A 15,861-nucleotide genomic window follows, 5' to 3' on the forward strand; every position below is an offset into this window, starting at 1 on the left:
GCACAGTGGATGCTTGCTGCTGGTCATTTATGATGATGTCATGTTGGAAGAGGATGACAGCAGGATAAAGGTGGCAGAGCCAAGTAAGTCAAATAAAGTCGAGTTGGCATTTTCACTTACAGGGAGTCACATTATTTTTTCTCAGCACTCACAGAGGTTACCTTGTGATCTTCCCCTAGATTGGTACCCCACAAGACCCTGGAACTGAAATATACTTTGTATATATACCCCTACTGGGCTTGGTCTTCGGCTTTTGCTTGCAGGGAGGCTCACCTATGTTTCATTTTCCCAGTTAACTATTCTATTTACTAAAACAGGCCAATTATTATTTCCATAATAATGGACATACCTCCAACAGATGGCCTATTATAAATTCCTGGAACCAGTATGGTATTATGAAGCCAAAAGTACCAAACAGTTAGACTTGTAGTCCTCACCTTTGTGATAATCAATGAGACACCTAGATTAGTAAAGAACACTTCTGGGTGGGTCCCAGGGTAAGACCTCGAGGACTCTAGCTGCTGCCTGGCCCCTCCCCCTTGACTTCTGAGAAGCCATGACTGAAGCAGCACTGTTGCCCTATGATGTTTTTGCCTTATAGCCAGTCAGCCAAGAACTAAATCTTCTGACATTCTGAGCCCAAATAAATCTTTCCTGCTTTAAGTTGTATATGGTAGGAATTTTGTCCCAGTGATGGAAAGCTAACCAATTTTCAAAACTGGGAAATACAAGTCCTGATGTAATTTATAGCATTCTCCCATGAATGAGGAGCTGGTAAAACAAATTACTTTCACATAAAAAAGAACCTTAGAATATAATATTATATAGTTCAACCCTTAAAGGTGAAGAAATGTTCAATAGGCCTACATATGAACTTAACTCTTACAATGAGTTTATTCACCAACATCTGGTAATATAGACTGGTATGTAGGAGTGATGTGTGTAGGTATGCAAGTGTCTGTGTAAACCACACAAATACATAAATATATACATGTGCATGCATAGATAGAATGAAAATAGTAACATAAGAATGACAACAGAAATGATAAATCAACAACAATGCAAGATGTCAGGGGGCTGGCGAGATAGCTCAGTGGTCTAAAGTGCCTGCTTAGGCAAGCTTAGGTAGGTGCAGGGGAATGAGATTAGATCCCTGACACTACATGCTGTGCCAGCCTAGCCCTATGGGCAGGTTGAGCTGCCCACAAAAGAAAAAAAAAAAAAAAAAAAAGATGTCAGGACACTGGAAGTCTGACAGAATTCACTGCATGACAATAGAAATTGAAAACAAAATGAAAGAAAAATTCCAAAAGAAAAAAAAGGGCGTAATGATGATTAGAAAGAAAAGAAAGTGTGCTAATTTTCTTTTTTTAAGAAATTCTGGGGGCTGGGGAGATAGCTCAGTGGCATAAGCACCTGCCTGGCAAGCATAAGATGCTAAGTTTGATCCCCAGTACTGAACAAAAAAAAAAAAAAGCTGGTTGAGAGATATAGCTCAGTGGCACAGTGCCTGACTGGCAAGTCCTAAGCTTGATTCCAGGTACAAAAAACAAAAACAAAACAAACAAAAAGAAATGCTATTGGGCTGGCCAAATAGCTAAGTAGATTAAAGTGCCTGCAAGCAGGTGCAGGGGCCAGGGTTTCGATCCCTAGGCCTGCCATGCCGGCCCTGCCCCACGGGCGCACTGAGACAGCAACTGAGACTGGGCGTGGTGACGCATGCCTGTAATCTCAACTCTTGGGAGGCTGTAAACAGGCGGATCACTACAAGTCCGATCTAGTAATGAGACCCTGAACACCCTGTAGACCCTGCCCTAAAATACAAAAAAAAAAAAAAAAAAAAAAAAAAAAAAAAAAAAAATGCTATCATCTTCTACATGAGAAAAATTGTATGAAAAAACTTATGAGGGAATTAAAATCATAAATTACCAAATTTTTCTTCTAAAAAGATGAGGGGCAATATAGTCCCATGTCAAGAGAAAAACAAACTATTAGTTAAGCTGATGAAAAGGGTACTATGCCCCAGAGACTGCATAAAATTCTTCAAGGAGAAGGAACAGAATATTTCACTTATCTAGAGAAGACAGTAGAATCAGGGATGCCTATGTCTACAGCACATGGAATCAATGCAGCTCCAATGCTTAAAGAAAGACCACAGGCCAGGGATGTAGCTCAGCAGCAGAGAACCTGCCTTGTAGGTGAAAGGTCCTGAGCTCCATGCCTGGTATCCCCTGACCCCAAAAAGTAGGTCCCCAATAACTCCATGAATAAGGAATCTAAACAAACTGGAACACAATGAATATCCCTTACATGAAATGCTTGGGGTGAGAAGTGGTTCATATTTTGGAGTTTTCTCAAATTCTGGAGTACTTGCATAGTTTATTTTTTTTATTAGCTAAGCATGTTTAATTTGAAAATCTAAAATGTGAAATACTTCAAAATCCAAAGCATACTTATAACAAGACTTTGGGGCACTTTTGAGTTTTGGATTAGAGGATACCTTTCCTGTGGAAAGTTTTAGGAGAGGTTTATCTTTTGCTTTTAGGGCTGAGGACTGAACCCAAGGCTTCCAGTTTGCTAGGCAAGTGTTCTACGGTGGAGCCAAATCCCCAACTCTGAAAGTTTTAATAAACAGTGGAGAAAGTCAGTAGTCAGATGACTGATTCTACATGGCTGGAATGGAAGCATCTGAAATTGAAAGATTTTGGAGCAGACAGTTGGAGTAAAATAGTATAACACAGCAAGTTGTCTTGAGTTCGACCTAGGTCAACATAGCTAGAACAAAGTGTAAATGTTAATGTAAGATTTTCTGGCAACCCCAAGAAATTGTGAAGTGAGCTGCACATTAGTATATAAAGTAATATACATGACTCTTTCCAAAAACATCCATTACATGATATTTTTATATGTATATAAAATAAGAGTATTTTTTTGGATCATGGGTCAAGAGTCAAGCTACCTGTTGACTCATTATGAAAGTTTCTTAAGACAACAGCTATCACTATTGCTGAAATGATTATACACATCATGTGGGAAAATGTTTGGCTTAGTTACAGTATATTAAGATTCAAACCTGCAAAGAGTACTTCTCCACATCGGATTGGCTTCCGTGGCCTTGTCCTTGGTCCCTGCATCAATGGTCGTTCTTGAGGCAATAGGAGGTAGTTTTTGGCTTCATCTACCAAATCTCTGTAGAAAAAGATTGCCTTTTTCTTCTAAATGTCTAAATAACACTGTCAATCAATTCTCAATATGGTTTAGGAAAATATAGGTTGGCAAAGGAGAACAAACATAAATCAAACCAAATCATAAATGCCAGCCAATATTAAAATTAGCACAAACATGGAACAATGATACAGTTACGCTATAAATTGTAAACTAGTTGGCATTTCCATCGTGATTATATCCAACATATGCATAGCTGGTAATTTATAAAGAACTAAAAACTGCAACTTAATTACTAGCCTACCTAGTCACCACTTTTTAAATAAGTTTTTGTAGATAATATAAAAATAGCACACCAGTCAATAGCTATTTGCTAAATTAAGTATAATAAACTAGATCAAAAATATTAGTACTAAAGAAGAAATAGTGTAAATTCACTTAGCACAAATTTAGTATCTGTTAGCATATTAATAATTTAACATGGTCACAAATGAGTCATAATTTGTATGTCTCCCTGCTGGGTGGCTTGAACCAGCAGAGGTATGTGGACAACTGTCCCACTGGGTAGCTTTTTATTAATTTTATTAGTAAAAAGACTGGTAAAAGTTATTGGATCATTTTGCACCATCAGTGGCACAAGCTGCCCAATGGACAGTCAAGCATGTAGTACTAATGGTTTAAACCAGTGAGAACACATTAATCTCAACACATCCACAGAGCTGAGCAAAATTTTCTTTTAATTAAGGTACTTTAAGGATCTGCCAACTGCATTTGTTAAACACAGTATCCTAAAACAAAATATTTGTATATGTACTTACTTCACTTGAGTCTTTTAAGTGACTTAGTGTCTGACAGGTACAAATTCTTTAGTCCTAAGCCCAAAGTGTTTCTTTCTTTCTTTCTTTCTTTTTTTTTTTTTTTGCAGAACCAGGGATTGAACTCAGGCCCTTGCGCTTGCCAGGGAAGCGCTTATTCCACTGAGCCATCTCCCTGGCCCCTCCAAAGTGTTTCTTAAACCACTATATATTTTCTTTGGCGGAACCAAGGATTGAACTCAGGTCCTTGCGCTTGCCAGGCAAGTGTTTCTTCTACTGAGCTATTTCCCTGGCCCCCACCACTATATATTTTTATTTCTCTTGTCACTTTGCTACAAAGAGTAATTTATTCCTACTACACTAGTCCCAGGCATGACCCACACTCCACTTTCTAATACAAGGTTTTGCTAAAGCCGCTTCTAAACTTATCTGTCCTAAACACACACACACACACACACACACACACACACACACACAGAGGCATACTGACCTAGCAAGCCAACAATTGAGTTTTTTTTCTATCTCCTCATATTTAAAATATTTTTATCTCCTAATAGTTTTCAGGCCAGTTAAGGGTTCCTAGAAAAGAATATCTTTGAGCTAATACTTAGCAAGTCAAAAACAAAAAACAAAACAAAACAAACTCTCCCCAAAACCTAATGACAATACAATTACTAGCCCCAGTTTTAATATATATATATATTTTTTTTCTTGATATATATTAACTCATTTAATCTTCACAAAAGGAACTGCAGTACAAACAGGTTAAAATAACTTGTCTAAGAGCACACAACTGATAAACATTGAGGTTAGAATAACAAGAAAGGTCTTTTATTAAAAGCAATTTCAAGGGCTGGTGAGATGGCTCAGTGGTCTAAAGCACCTACTTAGAACAAGCTCAGCAAAGCACAAGGACCACGGTTCGATCCCCAGCACCACATGCCAGCCAGCCCCGCCCCCTGGTGGGCTGAGCCGGCCACACACACATACACACACACACACAAATAAATAAAATTAAAAAAAAAAATTAAAAAAATAAAAGCAATTTCAAGGGGCCGGGGAGATAGCTCAGTAGAATAAGCTCTTGCCTAGCAAGCACAGGGCCTGAGTTCAATCCCCGGTTCTGCAAAAAAAAAAAAAAAAAAGCAATTTCACAAGTACTCTTACTTTCTGCATCTGAGTACACTCTGATTAGTGCTTAATGGCGAAGGGATGTACTCATTCCTCAGGTTTCCGCACAACTCTGCCTGCTGCTATTGCAACTATTCAAGGGGAATTGTCACTCGTCTCTTTTTGAAAATGTAAAAAGCAAACATATAAAGCCCTATACAACATCTCCCGTTAAAGGAATAGGCTTCCGACTGCAGAAGAAATACAACGAAAATGTACATCCCATCTCTGCTCTAGAATAAGGAGTAATTCCAAATTTCTGTAATCATCAAGGGAAGCACAAAGGTCAGGCATAGTTTAAGGAATCCTGAGTACTGACTTGTTCTTTCACTTTTATATTTGGAACACCTGGGGGAAAGGCCTTAAAAATGCCAAATGGTTTTAGATTGAAGCTATATTTTAAAAAGTGTCAAACTAATAGATTAATTTATTAAACTGTACATATATTACAGAGTTAGTTGAATAAAACAGGCTTTTGATTTTTCTAGTGGGATGGTAAAAAAAAAAAAAAAAAGATGTGGAAATTAGGTCAAATCGAAGTCTGTCCAGAGCTACCTTAGGAGATAACACATCTTTCATTCTGCTTGTGACCTTAGACAGCAACGCTGGTCCGATTCCCTGAGGAGACATACGTGATGGAATGAAAAAGTGCTGACACACTCCACAGCACTTACCTCAAGGAAAAAACAGAGAATTGCTTCCTGTAATTCAAGCCTGCACTAAAAACTTAGGGGTTTCCTCTTTATTGCTACTTCTATATCAATAAACACTACTACATGAAAATCTAACAGTGAATATGTTCTTTTTTTTTTTTTTTTCAGTACCAGGGATTAAACTCAGGACCTTGCGCTTGCCAGGCAGGCGCTCATTCCACTGAGCTTTCTCCCTGGCCCAAAAATCTCATAAGAGTGAAATACTGAACTTCAGTCAGCTCACCTTCCTTCTCCTCCTCCTGACCCTAGCACAGAGGAAAACCAATTAAAAAAAAAAGTGCCCTAGTTTTAGTGCTAAGAAATACATATTTTAGAAAATACCACTTTAGGAAGTTAAAATTAAATAGAAATGCTCAGGTACTGATTTTTCTCATCCAGGACCACTCATACCTGCATTCTTCATCACTTTTGATGAGGGGATCAGAACCGACTGTGCCCACCAGGAACTTGGGACTAAGCAAAGGCAAACGAACATGCTGCAGCACCTACGAGATAACAAACAGCATTAGAGGCCTGAGCTCCTGCTTACAGTTATTTAGGAGAACACACGACCCGCGGTCCCCTATTGTGCTTTAAAGTGATGGGGATCTAACTGAACATGATAGATAAGAAGAAAGGAAGGCGTACATATGAAAATTTAAATTTAGTAATACAAGACAGTCAGAAAATTGGAAGCACACTAATATCACTTTAGAATGCTACTTTAAGCTCTTAGCAATATCTTATAAATTTTTCTACAGTTGAACTCAAATTGACTACAGATCTGGAAGAATATGCTGTTAAGCTGCTAAAGAACATAGTAGTTCCTCCTTCTTTACAATTCACTGTCTGCAGTTTCAGTTATTGGTAGTCAACCTTGGTCAGAAGTGATAAGTGAGGAATTTCAGAAATAAATAATTTCTAAGTTTTAAGTAACTTTTATTACAGTATGTTGCCATAATTGTTCAATACTATTCAATGCTGTCAATCTCTTACTGTTCCTAACTATAAATCAAACTTTACTACAGGTATGTATGTGCAGGAAAGACAGTAGAGATTGGGCTTGAAGGCTTCAGACTTCTGCTGAGTGCCTTGGAAGGGTCCTCTGTGGATGGGGTGGGGGACTACTGTGCAGTCCTAAGAAGAGTGGGTCTTAAACATTTTACTCAGCGACTGCACATGCTCCCTTTCATCTCTCTACTGATCAAGATGTTGCAGGATTTCCAAGCTGCTATTTAGGCAAAAAAGCACTCTTGCTTTGTTCATTTTCTTTTTGAGCATATTATTTTTTATTTTATAATGAACTCAGTTTATTTTATAACATTGGTAATTCAGAGACTGGAAAAATACGAGTGATCTTAGTCAGGACTGCAAGGTTCCTAAGCACTATTTTGCCTGTGTATTTCTTGGATTTTAATACACAATTCAGGCTGTATGTAATTTAGCCTCCTAATTGTGCAAGTTTCAGTATTTCTCTTCATGTTTACTTTGTTCATTTTAAGTAATTTAACTTCTGCACTGTGCTAAGCTCAAATATAGAATAAATACAAAACAGAAGGGCAGCAAAAGAGTAAAGTGCTCAGAATGATCATCAAGATGCTTTTAACCAAGTCCCTGATTATTTGCAAACAGATCTTCCTACAGTGTGATATAAGGGAGAGTGGTTAACTACAGCACTTCTGAAACACAAGTGCATATCGTTCCTTCGAGTACAGAGCAGTTTTCTTAGAGAAGCATTTCTAGTTTTACCTGGGGTAACTGAGGACGTCTTTCCTGAATACTATATTTGACCCAGGCCATCACCGCGTTGAATACTTGTTCTTCACTGCGAACATTTAGCTCATCACTAGATATTATATCAATGAGTTGATTAGCTGGAAGTAACATGAACTCTTCACTCTCCATTACCTGTTCAAAGTTACAACAGAATAGAGGAAAAAAAGCTATGAGCACATTTAATTTATTGTCTATTTTTTAGGTTACACTATAAAACGCTATTCCACAATGGTGTTGAATTTTAAAACAATGCCAAAGTGAAGGTTTAAACAAAAGGAAAAGTGAGATTATACAGTTAAAATCTAGCGAATGTAATTCTGTGATTTAAGCAATTTAAGAAAAATGACATTTTTTTTTTAAATGTATTTAGTATAAGGTCGACAGAGTCTATAGGGTCTCACTACATTGATTGGACTGGTAGTGATCTTCCTGTTTTCAGCCTCCCAAGCGCTGGGATTACAGGCGTGCACCACCACACCCAGTCTCACTTGCTATCTCAGAGCACCATGGGGGCGGGGCCAGCACTGCTTGTGATGCTGGGGATTGAATCCTGGTACCTGCTCCTGCCTAAGCTATCTGGTCGTCCTGAAAATGACATTTTGGGCTGGTGAGATGGCTCAGTGGTCTAAAGCACCTACTTAGAACAAGCTTAGCAAAGCACAGACACCGCGGTTCAATCCCCCAGCACCACACGCCAGCCAGCCCCACCCCCTGGTGGGCTGAGCTGGCCCCCCCCCCCCCACACACAAATAAATAAATAAAAAAATTTAAAAGAAAATGACATTTTTCCTTAAAAATTAAAATAAAAATTCATATTTTGTTACACGTATTCTTTTAAACTAAAGGATTCTTTAATGATTGTAGCTACGTAAGTTGCACTAACTTCAAACGTATGTTTTAAAATATGTGTATTACATATGAATACCATGGTACCTACCACATAAACTTTGTTAAATGTAAAATACCTCATAATATTCATATTTCTGTCTAGTAAAAATGTTAATCTCTATATCTATGACCTAAAGGATTTCTATTATTGTTAAGCTCATTTAACATTTGCCTTATATAAATGGGATGCAGCCTGGGTCAGATAATGATTTTGACTCAACTTGGGTCTTATTCACTGAGAACTTAACCAGTTTATGTGCATAATAAATCACTGTCAGTTCTTTTATGCTATTTTTAATGCTTTCTTTTCATTTTTCTCTTGCTACTTTTTCTTGGTTTTTCATTTTCTTATTTCAAAAACTTGGGATATATTTATTCTATTTTTGTCCACAAATCAATGACAAACTGACATATATGAACTACTGTATGATGTGATGAACTACTAGCTTTTCCAAATCAGCATATCAAACTAGGTTTTGTCTACTTTTTTCTGACCCAGGCTTTGAAATTTTTCTTTTTACACTATCAGTATTAACATCAGGGACAACTTGTCAATTTTTTCCTTTGTAGTTACACAAGGAAAATAAAGCTGTACCATTTTCCAGTTTGTCAGGTTAACATTTAGAATATCTTTATTGCACTTGTCCCGTCCACAGTGACAAAGTATCTTTACTATACATTCATTTGGCCTTACAACATGCATCTTGAACTATAATACAGTATGAAAAAACCCCCGGTATTTATTTGCTCAATACACTGACTATTTAGGATGCCTTTTGACAGTTTAAAACCACATACACTGAAAAACTTAGATCTAGCTTGAAAATTTATTTTTGTGGGTTGGGGGGATAGCTCAGCAGGCATAAGCTCCTGGTAATAAGTGCAAGGTCCACAGTTTGATCTCTGGTACCAAAAAAAACTACAAACCCCTCAAAAAGCAACAAAAAAATCTATTTTTGTATTTAGTTTTGTTACCCTACATATTATAGTTTTAATTTCATGGTTCTTAATTTTAATGCTTACTATCAATTCTTTCATATAATTTCCTCCTAATTAATTAGACAGGGTCTTGTTATGTAGTTCAGGCTGGACTTGAACTCACTACATAGACTAGGCAGGCCTCGAAGTCATGATGATTTTCCTGCTTCATCCTTCCAACTGCTGGGATTACAAATATAATGGCCTCTTGGCCTCTTAGTTATTGCAAGCAGGCGACCCTTGTCCTTTTTTTTTTAATTTTAACTTCCTGTTGTTGGGTACAAATCATTCAGCAAAGTTTCAAAGAAGGTTCTTGGTTAACACTTTCCTAACCCCTGGATATCTGAGAATGTCACCTAGTTGCCTTTATTCAGAAATAGTAATTTAGGGGAGAGGGAGGGGAAGGGGGAAGGAAGAGGAACAGGAAGAGGAGGAAGAGGAGAAAGAGGAGGAGGAGGAGGAAGAAGAAGATGAAGAAGAGAAAGAAAGAAAAGAAAAAGAAAAGAGAATTTGGCAGGGTATAAAATTCTTGGTGTAATGGAAAGAAAACATTGTCTTTTTTTTTTTTTTTTTTTCCTTTGCAGATCCAGGGATTGAACTCAGGTCCTTGTGCTCGCCAGGCAAGTACTCATCTACTGAGCTATCTCCCCGGCCCCCCGAGAAAACATTTTCTCAGGCTTTCACAGAGAGCAAATTGGTCAAGCAATGGCTGTGGCTCATCCACACAGCTGACACTGACAAAGGATCTACAAACTGTGGTACAGAGTTTCAGGCAAATTCTGAGGGGATTTGACTGACCTTGGCAGATTAAAAAAGTTACATTTCTTGTTTTTTTGTTTTTTTTTTTTGCAGAACCAGGGATTGAACTCAGGCCCTTGCGCTTGCCAGGGAAGTGCTTATTCTACTGAGCCATCTCCCTGGCCCCCATGTCTTGTTATATAGGTCTTGCTTTATCTTGGTCTTAACCATCCAGCAGAAAAGTATAATAATGAGGTATGAAAAGAAAAGCCATATTAATATGCTGAGCTGTAAAGGGCTCAAGTCAACAACTTCTGACATTGCCAATCCTACAGATAACCCACTACTATTATGGACTACTGGAGTATATGGAATTATTTTGCTGAATTCATACACCTACAATATTTAAATGGCAATAGAATATCTATCTATGACAAAACTAAACAAAAAAGGGGATACAAATGCAGGACCATTTTGCATCTGTATATACAAAACAGGATAGATATACAGCTACTTTCTCTTAATTCAATGAGAAGAAAGATTTGTACTAATAGTGTTTGGACAGGATATCATGTCTGCATCTTATACTATGAATAACCACTAAAAAGACAACAATATGCAATGTATTAATTATTGAAACTGTCCTATTATTATTATTTTTCTTTTTGTGGAACTGCGGATTGAACTCAGGCCCTTTTTTGTTTTATGGTCTCCAGTCATTTAGAATTATAAGAGAACAAATCTGAGGTCAGCCTCACTTTTGCCCTTTTTATTTTATATATTATTGTTGTTGTTGTTGTCGTCATATTTTATTTTTTGTCTTTTTGAGATGGGTCTCACTATGCAGTCCAGGCTGGCCTTGAGCTCACTCTGTAGCCCAGGATGGTCTCAAACTCCCAACAATCCTCCAGTCTCAGTCTCTCAAGTGCTGGGATTACAAGCATGCACCACCATGCCTGGCTGTCTTTTTTAGCAGTAACCTGCTTTTTCTGTCTGGATATTTGTGAGATCCACCCCTCTTTAATTTATGCAATTAAAAACATCAGCAGGATATGTCTAGCTGTTGTTTTCTTTCCATTAATTTTTTTTCCCGTAATTTTATTGATATACAAATAGCAATGAGACAGCTGCAAATCAAATCAGTAGGACAGTTTCATTAATTAACACATTGCATACATTCTTCCTAGTGGTTAATTGCTGTACAAGATGCGGACATGATATCCTATTTACAAACACCATTAGAACAAATCATTCTATTCATTAAGAGAATGTAACTATACATTTATTCAAACCACTTTGAATACACAGATACAATCGTCTGTATACCCTTTTTTTGTTAAGTTCCGTTATTTGAATATTATAGGTGTGTAAACTCAGCAAAATATTCTAAAAGAGTCCAGCAGCCCATAATAGTATTGGGTCTTCCACTTCACTGGCAATGTCAGAAATTGTTGACCTGAGTCTGCCACAGCTCAACATAACAGCATGGTTTTACTTCTTATATTTCGTTTTTATAGTTTTCTTCTGGATGGTTAAGACCAAGGTAAAGCAGGACCTGTGCAACAAGAGTTGTAGCTTTTCAGTCTGATAAAAAGTCAGTGAAATCCCCTCAGGATTTATCCCGAGAGCCTGCTCTTTCCATTAAATTTTAAAGGTACACTGAGCTTTTTACATGCTTAGCGCCACTTGGTTTTTCAGCTCTGGTAAATATTCTTAGTAGTTCCTTAATTATTGTTTGAACTTCCCTCCTTTTGTTTCAGGTGTTACGAAGTTCAGGCTGGCCTTGAGCTCACTATGTAGCCTAGACTGGCCTTGGAACTCATGGCAATACACTTGCCTCAGCCTCCTGAATGCTGGGATTCCAGGAGGTGCGACATGCCTGGTTTCTCTTTTCTTATTTTGACTACTTTTGCCTTTTTCCCTGCATTGTGAGCATTTCTGTGTTCTGCATTTACTTTAGTAATTTCATTTTGTGGTCAATTCAGTTTGCACACTCCCAGTAACTCCCTCAACTCTCAGAAACCTTCCAGGTGCTCTAACATTATTTCATTAATCAGCATATCATGAACGCCCTCTACTGTAAGACGTCTGGCACTTTCTAGAGCGTCCATGTACACTGATACATCAGTTCCAAGAGGAGGCGTTTTTTTGATTACTTAGCACTGTTCCTTCTGCACACAGTATTATGATCCTTCTAACGGCTCATTTTAGCAATGGGATCCAAAAATAAAAGGAAGTCTTCCAAATGCATATTCGACACAAGCCAAATTAACTACACCAAAATAAAACTCTAAAAAGTCAGGAAAAGCTTTCAGGATATAGTAGTTGATAGAAGGGCAATGTTTCGGGTAAAAATACTTAAGTGTCAGTCTACAAAAAAGATTAAGGGTGTTGGTGATTTTTCAAGCATGAATATAACCAGGAAGAATTAGACCAATGAAAACCTCTGACAACCAAACCACTCTGGGGTGTGTGTGTGTGTGTGTAAGTAATTATCTAGGGAACTGTCAGAATGGAGAGTTTAGATTTTTAAAAAACGTCTTATACATTTTAGATATGCATACAGATAACATTCATCATAGGGAGTTTCTGCCTGTACAGGATATATTTTGCTGCTCCCCCCCCATTCTCCTCCCATCCCTTCAACCCACTTCCCCTCTTTATCTTCAAAAGTTTTGTTTCCAATTTTTCCTTCTATTCTTCTTGTTCCTTCTTTCCTCCCCTCCTTCCTTGTTTTCCTTATTTGAATATTTTCTTCCCATTTCCCAATATCCATTATACATTTTGGTCTTCATTTATACTTTCAGTTTCTTACACCAGAGAAACCATATTTGGACATGTGTGTATGATTTATTTCACTTAAGAGTATGGTCTCAAGGTGTATCCATTTACCTAGAAATGCCTCAGTGTTATCCTTCCTGATGACTGAGTAGTACTCCATTATATAAAAAAATCATCTTTATCCATTCATTAGCTGAGCTGATGGACACTTAGGCTGTTTCCAAGACTCAGTTATTACAAACTGCGCCACTATGAACATGGGTGTGCATATATAGCTGTGTTATGATGCTTTTAATTGAGAAAGATGCCAAGAAGGGGATAGCTGGGTAGAATGGAAACTATAATTTTTTGTTTGTTTGTTTGTTTTGAGACAGGGTCTTGCTATATAGTCTAGGTTGGTCCTTTTTCTTTTTTAATCATTATTTATTTATTTATTTATTTGGTACAGGGTCTTGTTATGCAGCTTGGACTTGTAGTGATTCTCCTGTGTCAGCCTCCGCAGTACTGGGATTACAGGTACGCATCACTACACTCAGTTTTGGTGGCCAGCACCTCAGCATGGCATGTGGTACCAGGGATCCAACCTGGGTCCTTGCGTGACCACCAAGCTATTTTCCTGGCTCTCTAGGCTAGTCTTGAACTTGTGCCAATCCTCCTGCCTCAGCCTCCCGAATGTTGCAATTACAGGTGTGCACCACTACACTGGCTGGAACCTGTAGTTTTGGTAACTGCTAAATTTTATTCTCACAGTTATCTCTTCTATGAACAGCTGCTCGTTCAGTATTTTTACTTAGATATTTCATAGCCATTTCAAAGACTGCCACCACCACACTCATTCTCAATATCCGTCTCAGTGTGCCCCAGAGGTGGGGCTGGCACAGCATTTGGGTCCCGGGATGGAACCCCAGTCTCCACACTCTGCCTAAGCAGGTGCTTTACTCTGCTGAGCTGTCTGGCTGGCCCAAGAGTGTGCAATTTTGACTGATACAAGCTATCTGTATCAGTTAGCGCTCACTAGAGAAAAAATAAATACAAAATATGTAAACAGATGAGGATTTACAAGCTAGGCTTGCAGTGGCCATGTGTGGAGTCACGTGTGGAAGCATGTGAAAGGGCTGTTTGCACATTGAAGAGCAGAGGGATCCAGTCAAAGGTCAAAGGCCTGCAGTTTTCTGCAGAGTCCCACACAAGTCAGAATCAATGAGGCCCAGCATCTGTGGGGAAGGCTGAAGGGTCTAAGCTGACATCCAGGGCAAAGGTGAAGGTGAAGGCTGGAGCTCCCAAGAAGAGTCTTCTTCATTCTCTTTCTTATTCCACCCAGGCCTCGAGCCTATTGGCTGGTGCCACCCACACCCAGAGCGGGTCTTCGTCTTCAATAAATTCCTTCAGCCACACCCACTGCTCGTCCAATCAGTTGAGCATTTGTTTCTTTCTCTCTCTCTTTTTTTTTTTTTTTTTTGGTGGAACCGGGGATTGAACTCAGGCCCTTGCACTTGCCAGGAAAGCGCTTATTCTACTGAGCCATCTCCCTGGCCCTATAGTTGGGGATTTCTTACTCAAGGTAATACAACAGTTAACCACCACAACATTGAAAAAAGGAGCTATAGTTTACCTTGTCAAACTTGCATTCTCCACTATCTGTCATACAAATTCCCAGAAGGGAGACCACTGAGCCAAAAACTATTCACAAAGAATGTGTAGTTTTCATTTTTAAAAAAATTTTATTATTTATTTAAGTTGTTTTTAGTATGGGGTTTACAGGGTCTCACTACACATATCAGACTTGTAGTGATCCTCCTGTTTTGAGCCTCTCAAACACTGGGATTACTGAAACCACCACTCACCGTCTCAGTGTGCCCCAGAGGTGGGGCTGGCAAAGCATTTGGGTCTGGGGATGGAACCCTGGTCCCTGCACTCTGCCTAAGCAGGTGCTTTACTCTGCTCAGCTATCTGGCTGGCCCAAGAGTGTGTAATTTTGACTGATACCAAGTTTCCTTTCCAAAGGGTTGTGGCAATTCATATTCATACTACCAATACATCTATATTTCAAAGGCCTTGTCAACAGAGTACACAATCAAATATCAGTAATCTGATTGAGATATCAGTAATCTGATTGATAAATGCACTTCAGTATGGAGTATAGTTTTACTTTGTGGTTCAGTTATTTTGAACACACTTGAGCACTTTCAGTTATTTAAGGGCAATTTTAATTTTTTTCTTTACTGACCATTTTTTAGTTAGCTCACTGGTCTAGGTTATTGATCAAAAGGAAGCCTTGATATACTAAGTAGATTAATCTTTGCAACAGGAACTGCAAATATTTTTTTTCCCATAATTTTATTTAGAAACAAATAGCAATGAGACAGTTTCAAATCAAATTGGGAGGACAGTTCCAATAATTAACACATTGCATACTCTCTTCCTAGTGGTTATTTGCTGTATAAGATGCAGACATAATGAATAGAGGGATTTGCTCCAATAGTGTTTGTAAATAGGATATCATGCAAATATATTTTCTCAGTTTTTGACTTTTTTGTTAGTACAAAAAAATTTAGCACACTTTGTTCCACTACGTGGAATTTTTTTAATTTTCTTTTTTGAGACAGTCTCACTGTGTATTTCAGGCATGCCTGAGCCTCTGGAGTGCTGGGATTATAGGTATGTGACATCATTCCTGGTGAAAATTCTGTTTTATGTGGTCAAATCTCTCTGTTTTATATTTTCTATCCTTTCTGATTTGTCAGAAAGGCTTTTATCACTTCAAGATTATAAAGAAATTGCTTTGTGTCATTTAATATTTTCATGGTTTCATTTTGTATGTTTAAATCTTTGATCTTCTGGAAGTTATACTGGTAGAT

General features: G+C 38.1%; 1 protein-coding gene across 3 annotated transcripts in view; it reads right to left on the reverse strand.

Annotated features, from left to right (window-relative positions):
- The window catches only part of Klhl20 (kelch like family member 20), a 52,338-nt gene that overhangs the window by 16,875 nt on the left and 19,602 nt on the right, over positions 1 to 15,861 (reverse strand). For all 3 annotated transcript variants that reach the window (XM_023710380.1, XM_023710378.1, XM_023710379.1), the window contains exons 4-6: positions 7,592 to 7,750; positions 6,254 to 6,348; positions 3,074 to 3,189 (exon numbers count right to left, since the gene is read on the reverse strand). In XM_023710380.1, the coding sequence (XP_023566148.1) occupies positions 3,074 to 3,189; positions 6,254 to 6,348; positions 7,592 to 7,750 (370 nt within the window). The remainder of the gene's footprint in view (positions 1 to 3,073; positions 3,190 to 6,253; positions 6,349 to 7,591; positions 7,751 to 15,861) is intronic.

This window comes from Octodon degus, unplaced genomic scaffold (assembly GCF_000260255.1).
Source record: "Octodon degus isolate 3935 unplaced genomic scaffold, OctDeg1.0 scaffold00017, whole genome shotgun sequence".
Taxonomy (NCBI): Eukaryota; Metazoa; Chordata; class Mammalia; order Rodentia; family Octodontidae; genus Octodon; species Octodon degus.